This window comes from Mauremys reevesii, linkage group 2 (assembly GCF_016161935.1).
Source record: "Mauremys reevesii isolate NIE-2019 linkage group 2, ASM1616193v1, whole genome shotgun sequence".
In the NCBI taxonomy this organism is placed as follows: domain Eukaryota; kingdom Metazoa; phylum Chordata; order Testudines; family Geoemydidae; genus Mauremys; species Mauremys reevesii.
This window is the reverse complement of record NC_052624.1, coordinates 28,850,077-28,858,813: the sequence shown is the minus strand read 5'-3', so window position 1 is coordinate 28,858,813 and position 8,737 is coordinate 28,850,077. Positions and strand designations below refer to the sequence as shown.

Here is an 8,737-nt window from a genome sequence, read left to right as displayed (position 1 = left end):
GTAGGGTACTTCATTCAGGCTGAGAAAAAGATCCTGGCTGTTGGGGAGAACGGAGTGCTGTGTGCTCTCCGCAAGCTCGTCCTTATCCTCCTTCTCCTTATCTTCCCCATCCACAGAATCCTCAGGCATGGCTGAGATTACCCCCTCCTTGGAATCCACGGTCAGAGGTGGGGTAGTGGTGGCGGCCCCCTCTAGAATTGCATGCAGCTCAGTGTAGAAGCGGCATGTTTGTGGCTCTGACCCGGACCTTCCGTTTGCTTCTTTGGTTTTCTGGTAGGCTTGTCTGAGCTCCTTAACTTTCACATGGCACTGTAGTGAGTCCCTATTGTGGCCTCTCTCCATTATGCCCTTGGAGATTTTTTCAAATGTTTTGGCATTTCGTCTTTTGGAATGTAGTTCTGCTAGCACGGAATCCTCTCCCCATATAGCGATCAAATTCAGTACCTCCCGTACGGTCCATGCTGGTGCTCTTTTTCAATTCTCGGACTGCATGGTTACCTGTGCTGATGAGCTCTGCGTGGTCACCTGTATCACTCCACGCTGGGCAAACAGGAAAAGAATTTCAAAAGTTCGTGGGGCTTTTCCTGTCTACCTGGCCAGTGCATCCGAGTTCAGATTGCTGTCCGGAGCGGTCACAATGGTGCACTGTGGGATAGCTCCCGGAGGCCAATACCATTGAATTGCGGCCACACTAACCCTAATTCAAAATGGCAATGTCGATTTCGGCGCTACTCCCCTCATCGGGGAGGAATACAGAAATTGATTTTAAGAGCCCTTTATGTCGAAGTAAATGGCTTCGTTGTGTGGACGGGTGCAGGGTGAATTCGATTTAATGCTGCTAAATTTGACATAAACTCGTAGTGTAGACCAGGCCAACAATTCCCATCGACCTAACTACTGCCTCTTATAGAGTGGAGTACTTACGTTGACAGGAGAAGACCACCTGTCGGTGTAGCTGATGTCTTCACTGAAGCGCTCAGGTAGTGTAGCTGTGCTGCTATAGCATTTTAAGTGTAGACAAGTCCTAACATTTTGACTGCACAGTATTTTAAGGGTAAAATTAACCCATGATAGTAGAAGGTTCCAACACAATGGTTGTATAGACAGAAGGAAGGTGGCTGTGAAGCAGGGGCACAGGGATATGCTACATCCCCTGCACCTGAGTAAGAGGCCAATGAATCTAAGGGCAGGTCTTCAGTACCCGCTGGAACGGCGTGTAGAGATCGATCTATTGGGGATTGATTTATCGTGTCTCGGCTAGATGCGGATAAATCGATCCCCGAATGCGCTCCCCGTCGACTCCGGAACTCCAGCTCACGAGAGGTGAAGCGGAGTCGATGGGGGAGCGGCAGCGGTCGACTCGCTGCCATCCTCATGGCCAGGTAAGTTGACCTAAGATACGCCAACTTCGTAGCTGAAGTTTGCATATCTTAGGTCGACCCCCCCCCCCAGTGTAGACAATGGCTAAAACAACATGCAGCAAGTGGCCAGAATATCCCAAATTCAGTGTGTACAGGGATAGAAGCCACAGCTCCAGGCTAAGGGGTGGAGTAGGGTGCTTTATATCCTCTCTGCAGGTTGGGTTGGCTTCTGGTCCATTTACTTAGATTTCACATTGAGAAGGGAGAGAATTTCACCCTGTGCAAGGTAACTCTTGATTCTTCTTTGAGGGAGTGTTACATTCATTCTGGGTGAATGTTTGGACCTCATTAGCTGAGACAAAGAGGATACGGTTTGATTAAAAAAGGCCTGACACCTAAGAGGTCCCTTTGTTTTAAGTTCAAACCAAACAAGGAACCCTACAATGCTGTGGTGTAATGTGAGGCCTCCATTAAACATTTCAGGCTATGTTGTGAGGGTCAGCATTGAAGACATTTGCGATTGACATTTGGGAGAGAAATCTGTGACAGATTTCAGAATAATGCCAAAGATTTCTTATGATATGGTTTGAGGAAGGCTATGTATGGTAAATCAGTCCTTTTAATCTAGGAACTTGATCATCAAAGCCCACTCCTTCTTGTAACAAAAGAAGAATATGAGTTTTTGAAGGTTGCAAGCCTTGTTCATATTTCATTGTTTCAGTGCAATGTTTCCACAGCTCATCAGTCCCAGGTTTATTCTGCCAGCTTAGTTATTTATAACAATTCTTCTACCTTCCCAACTTTATTAAAAAAATAAAATCACGAGGAAGTGTCTTCTCCTTACATTGATATTCAAAGGTTACCTGCTTAAAAACAAAACAAAAAATCCCAACACCCTTATTATTTACGGCTTCTTTAATGTTTCATAGGCCATCCAGTGTGCAAGAAGACATAACAGAATATTTACCACAAGGCCCTGCAGGATAGATAAACACTGACCTTCTGAGACATTGTTCTGTAAGATGCTGTAGTTTGCAGAGAATCCCTCTTTTGCTATTGCACTGTCAGTATAAAAAACCATTGAAAGGATTCCAGTTGAAGAGCGCACTCGGCCTGGTGTGTTCTGTCCACAATAACGCCCTATGTGGGGGCCAACTGAAAAGAAACAAAGCATAATAGTTCACTACCTTTCTCCTACAACAATAAGTGTCAATACAATAGCCCACCAAAGAGATCCCTCAGCAGGAAATAGGGAGTCCCTGCAACAGTTTAAAATTACTGTCTCCTCAATAGCTTAGTAATGAACGGTAAATTGCTCATCCTGCCATAATAATCTAACTCATACAATGTTCCAGATAACAAATAAAGCTAAATATAGGGCTAGATTTTCAAAAGGTACAGTTTTTAAAGTTGTCCGTCATGGGCAATGATGGTACAAAATTACATGCACAAAGAAGCAGAAGTATTTTCTGACATGTGATTAAAGCACCTATTGATAATAAGGGGCTCTGAGTGGCCTAGTCTGCACACCCAGCCTACAAGGTGCTGAACAATGTGAATTTCTCCTAAAGTAAAGGGGACTGAGTCTACCCAGCACCTTGCAGAATCAGGCACTTACTGCCCCAGTTTTGCAGGCAACCTGTCATTAGTTTTTCAGCAAATTTAGAAAAATGTTTTTTTCTCTTGCAATTACATAATGATCAATGAGAGACCCTTGTTCCCTCCTATGAGCTTTTGACAGCTTCTAGCAGCTCTTTTCTCCCCTTTCACTCAGACACTGGCAAGGAAAAAAAAATAAAATGAAGTATGAACATTTCCCCCACCTCTTGCTTTTGAATTCCTTAGAAATATTCATTACAGTTTGAAAGTTAAAAAACAAATCCTGATATTTTTCTGCTTGGCTTGTGCAGTGTGATGATTTCCCCCTTTGACTAACCTGGCTACTGCACAACCAATATATAAGGCCTTCCTGTGCTTGTGCATCCCTCTTGGATAGAGCCATAAACTGCTGAACAGTGATAAATCTCTGCTAACAAACATTGAATGTAGTACTAGATTCTATGCAAAAACTTTGCTATAATATTGGCAGGCCACAAAACCCACACCTTCAGCCTTCCAGAGCTAAATGACCACACTGCCACATCATCATCGTTGGAAGTCTGGTTAATTTTCAGTTTAAAACTTAAAATGTTTACAAAGCTTAATTATTAAATATGCAAGGAAAAACATCAGCTAACATAATTTCTCTAGAAATTTACTGGGTTTTGCCAGCAAATAAAACAGTTTCCACTTGGAATAACCTCCACTGCCAGCCACACTTCTCTACTACGCCAGTACTGCCAGAAGGAAGCAGCTTAGATGATGTAGCCCCTTCTGCCAATGTAGGTTTTTTTCCCTCTATCTTCTGGCCACAGTCTCTTATAGAATCAGCTTCCAGTTGCCTTGGCAATGCCATCACATTTAAAATAATAGTCACCAGCCAACTCAGACCCTTTTTTCACCATGGCTGCTCTGGATGTATGGATGTAATGGAACATGCTGCAGAGGACATAAATTGGATTCTTTCCTGCCCTGGAAACCATGAAACCACTTATGATCTTATTATTTGAAATGAGAAAGCTGTTCTTCCGGAGCACTAGCAGTACTACTCATTAAAAAAAAAAATTTGTCAGTCTGAATACAGCTTGACCCTTCATTGTCTTTTTTTCCTAGGATGGGAAAACAGCTGTGACCCTGCTCCTTCCCACTATGGCCTTTGATCATTGTAGCCACTGACTTTGCTGAAGACTACAAGAGAACAGGAGAGATGTGGCCTCCATGTTATGGCACTCAGAGTCCCCCTCCCCCATTTCCTGCAGGGAAGGACCCTTTGAAATGGCAAACAGAAGAGAACTTTGTTTAAAGCAGACTCATAGTTTAAGATTCACCATGACTCACTGGCTTATAATTTTTAAAACATACTTGGTAATTCTGCATTTCATTCTTCTGATTATTGCCTCTAGATATCACAGCGCTATTCTCTTTGCTAGCTATGTAGATTCAGGAGCCAAAAGCTTTGCAAAACATGATACAAAGGAGGTATTGAATTTTCTTACACAACATGTAAGCCTTAACTTACTGAACTAATACAATATTGATCCTAGCAGAACTAGATTAAATAGAGCTTCTTATTCTTCTATATAAATACCTACCATACTTTGAGGGCTTTTTCACATTTAAGTCTTGCAGACTTCTGAATGAGAATAAATTACTTAATAATGTATAAAGAGTCACCACACCAAATAATGTACTGTGGAGAAAACAGCTTGAACAATAATCCAAAGAGACAATATCATTGCTTATTTAGATGGAATGTGTCTCTCTTTTTTGTAGTGTCCTGCTAATCCTTCCCATTCAGGAGAGAGTGAGCAAATTCTCACTTATGATGTATGTGGCAAAGGAATACATACATTTCAACACAGAGAATGCTTTCCCAAAATCCAGACAGAAGAATACATCTGAATTCTGGACTGCTGATGCTAGAACAATAGACTGCTGGAGACCAGGCCTAGAAATCTGTTGGTAGCCTCCAGCAATAAGGATTTGTGTAATTCTGTTAGCAGGCCACATGAGGATCTCATCCATATGTGTGTCACTTGGGGTATGTTTACACTTTGAGCTGGTGGTGTTATTCCCAGCTCAAAGACACATACTCAGATCAGGCTAGGGCACTAAAAATAGAGTAGCTATGCCAGCATGAGCATTGGAAGGGGCTAGGCTGCCCCAAGTATGTACCCGTCCCAGACCAGAGGCATGTATTCAGGGTGGCTAGTCCCTCCTGTCACACTGCCATAGCTACAATCTAATTTTTTAGAGCCCTAGCTCAATCACAGCTAGTGTGAATATGTCTTCTCAAGATGGGAATCACATCCCCAGTCTGAAGTGTAAATACACCCTTGGAATCGATGTAGGCTCATCAGAGGCCATCTGACATTGCCAACAGAGCAGAGGCATCTGTGCGAGCCCTCCCTGGATTTATCCACTTGGTTGCCGGTGCTCTATCTGTCCCTAAGATTCCTGCCTCCTTTCTCAGCTAATCTGCATGGGAAAGGAATTCATTATATTCAGGCTACAGGGTTGAAGGGGCAGAACCATCCTAAAATGCAGACACTAGTTCTGCCCATTCCAGTTTAAAGCTAGATGTTCTGAGTATGTACATGTCAGGGGTTGAGCATTCACAGTGCATGCCTAATGATTTAACACTCTCACTAGAAAGTCTATTCCTAGTTGTGCTTCCTTTTTCCCTCTGTAAAGATGAAACCACAGAAGAGATATTGAGCTGAACTATTTTCCCTTGAGGCCATCAGACTCACAATGTTGTATACTTCATGGTTGCCTTTCACATTGGCCTAAGGGGCCAAATTCATATTGTGTTTAAATCCATTGCAAAAAAGTGCCAGTGCTATCCATCTTAAAATACTAATTTAAAGTGTAAATTAATTAGCCATCTTAATGAACATTAAAATCTGCTTTGTAAAGTATACTGCATGCCATATAAAGTAGGGCTGTCGATTAATCACAGTTAATTCACGATTAACTCAAAAAACTAATTGTGATTACAAAAAATAATTGTAGTTAATTAAATATTTTGGATGTTTTTCTACATTTTCAAATATATTGATTTCAGTTACAACACAGAATACAAAGTGAACAGTGCTCACTTTATATTATTTTTATTACAAATATTTGCACTGTAAAAATGATAAAAGAAATAGTATTTTTCAATTCACCTCAGACAAGTACTCTAGTGCAATCTCTTCATTGTGAAAATGCATCTTACAAATACAGATTTTTGTATTACAGATTTTTTTTGTTACATAACTGCACTCAAAAACAAAATAATTTAAAACTTGAGAGCTACAAGTCAACTCAGTTCTACTTCTTGTTCAGCCGTTAGCTAAGACAAACAAGTTTGTTTACTGCCTGCTTCTTATTTACATCACCTGAAAGTGAGAACAGGCGTTCGCATGGCACTTTTATAGCCAGCATTGCAAGGTACTTACATGGCACATATGCTAAACATTTGTATGCCCCTTCATGCTTTGGCCACCATTCCAGAAGACATGCTTCCATGTTGAGTATGCTCGGTAAAAAAATGTATTAATTAAATTTGTGACTGAACTCTTTGGGGGAGAATTGTATGTCTCCTGGTCTGTTTTACCTGCATTCTACCATATATTTCATGTTATAGCATTCGCAGATGATGACCCAGCACACACTGTTCATTTTAAGAACACTTTCACTGCAAATTTGACAAAATGCAAAAAGGTACCAATGTGAGATTTCTAAAGATAGTGACAGCACTCAACCCAAGGTTTAAGAATCTAAAATGCTGTCCAAAATCTGAGCAGGAGGAGGTGTGGAGCATGCTTTCAGATGTTTTAAAAAAGCAACACTCTGATGTGGAAACTACAGAACCTGAACCACCAAAACAGAAAATCAACCTTCTGCTGGTGGCATCTGACTCAGATGATGAAAATGAATGTGCATCAGTCCACACTGCTTTGGGTTGTTATTGAGCAGAATCTGTCATCAGCATGGACGCATGTCCTCTGGAATGGTGGTTGAAGCATGATAGGACATATGAATCTTTAGCACATCTGGCACATAAATATCTTGCAACGCCAGCTACATCAGTGCCATGCGAATGCCTGTTCTCACTTTCAGGTGACAGTGTAAACAAGAAGCGAGCAGCATTATACACTGCAAATGTAAACAAACTTGTTTTTCTGAGTGATTGGCTGAACAAGAAGTAGGACTGAGTGCACTTGTAGGATCTAAAGTTTTACATTGTTTTATTTTTGAATGAGGTTATTTTTATACATAATTCTACATTTGTAAGTTCAGCTGTCATGATAGAAATTGCACTACAGTACCTGTATGAGCTGAATTGAAAAATACTATTTCTTTTATTTTTTACAGTGCAAATATTTGTAATAAAAAATAAATGTAAAGTGAGCACTGTACAGTTTGTAGTCTGTGTTGTAATTGAAATCAATATATTTCAAAATGTAGAAAACATCCACAAATATTCAAATAAATGGTATTCTATTATGGTTTAACAGCGTGATTAATTGCACAATTAATCGCGATTAATTTTTTAATCACTTGACAACCTAAAATAAAGTATTTCACAGGATAGTAGGGTTTTTATTGTCTAAACATTTACATATAATTTAGTGTTTAGGGTGCTTAATGGAATTTGAAAAATGAACACCTGTCCTAGCACGTCCAGTAGTCAAGTATGAGCTGTTACATACTATTCCTTAAAAGGTTATCACCAGTATAGAGAGTAACCACAATAACAACAAACAACAACAACAAAAAGGCAGCTAGATTAATGGCATCCTTCATTTGCACTGATGTGAACAATGATAGCAAGTGTTTTTAGTTCTATAATTTAGGGCACGCACTTGTAGTATTGACCGGAGCTGTAATGCTTAGCCTGTGGTTCTCAAAACATATGTAAACTTCTTTAAATTGCTTTTGAGCCTCTGGAAGACAATCCATAAAGCTTCAAAAAAAATCTGCATGATGAATATGTGCAATTCATCACCTCAGCTTTTCATGGTTTGGAGGGAATTGTTTTTCTTAGAAGTCATCAATGGATTGCTCTTAGCCAGGGCTGGGCTTAGGTACATTTGTGCCCTAGGCAAAGACACCAACACACAATCACATAATGACTTATTGCTTTTTTGCTCCCCTGCTCACACCAACCCACTCAGTGCCCTGTGTCACTTCCTCCTTCAAAAAGATGGCCCGGTGTCTGCTCAGTCATTTGCAAGGGTTGACTTTAGTTTCCAGATATTTTCCAGAATAGTTTGTACCAGCTGCTGCTGTGTTAAAGAGAGGAGATCGAAAGATGCCCACCACACACAGTTCTGCAGAAACAGTGCTATCCTGCAGAGTGCTGAGCATTCTGGCCTTATTCCCGGCAAAGCACTTACACTCATGCTTAAATGTAAACATAGAAGCTTCCCCAGTGAAATCCCTTTGAAGTCAGTGAAATCACTCACATGCTTAAAGATAAGCACATGCTTAATTGCTTTACAGGATCAAGGTCAGATCAGCACCTGCAGAAGGCTCAGCACCTGCCAGGATCTAGCTGTTGGAGGGGTATAGAAGTACAGCTGGTCTGAACTCCATGACTGTGAAAGATCACTTTGAGACTAGCTTGTTCAAGAGTGAGCATTAAAGCTGGTCAGAAATTTCCAGTGGAAGGTTTTTCCACTGGAAAATACCAGTCGATCAAAAGTAAAATGTTTCACAGGTATGTCAATTTTGATGACATTTTATTTTGAAAAAAAATCAGAATGAAGCATTCTGATATGGTCAAA

General features: G+C 40.7%; 1 protein-coding gene across 1 annotated transcript in view; it reads right to left on the bottom strand.

Annotated features, from left to right (window-relative positions):
• Positions 1-8,737, bottom strand: part of NRP1 (neuropilin 1) — a 144,116-nt gene that overhangs the window by 64,891 nt on the left and 70,488 nt on the right. Inside the window, 1 exon segment of the mRNA XM_039522272.1 lies at positions 2,361-2,516. Within this exon segment, the coding sequence (XP_039378206.1) occupies positions 2,361-2,516 (156 nt within the window).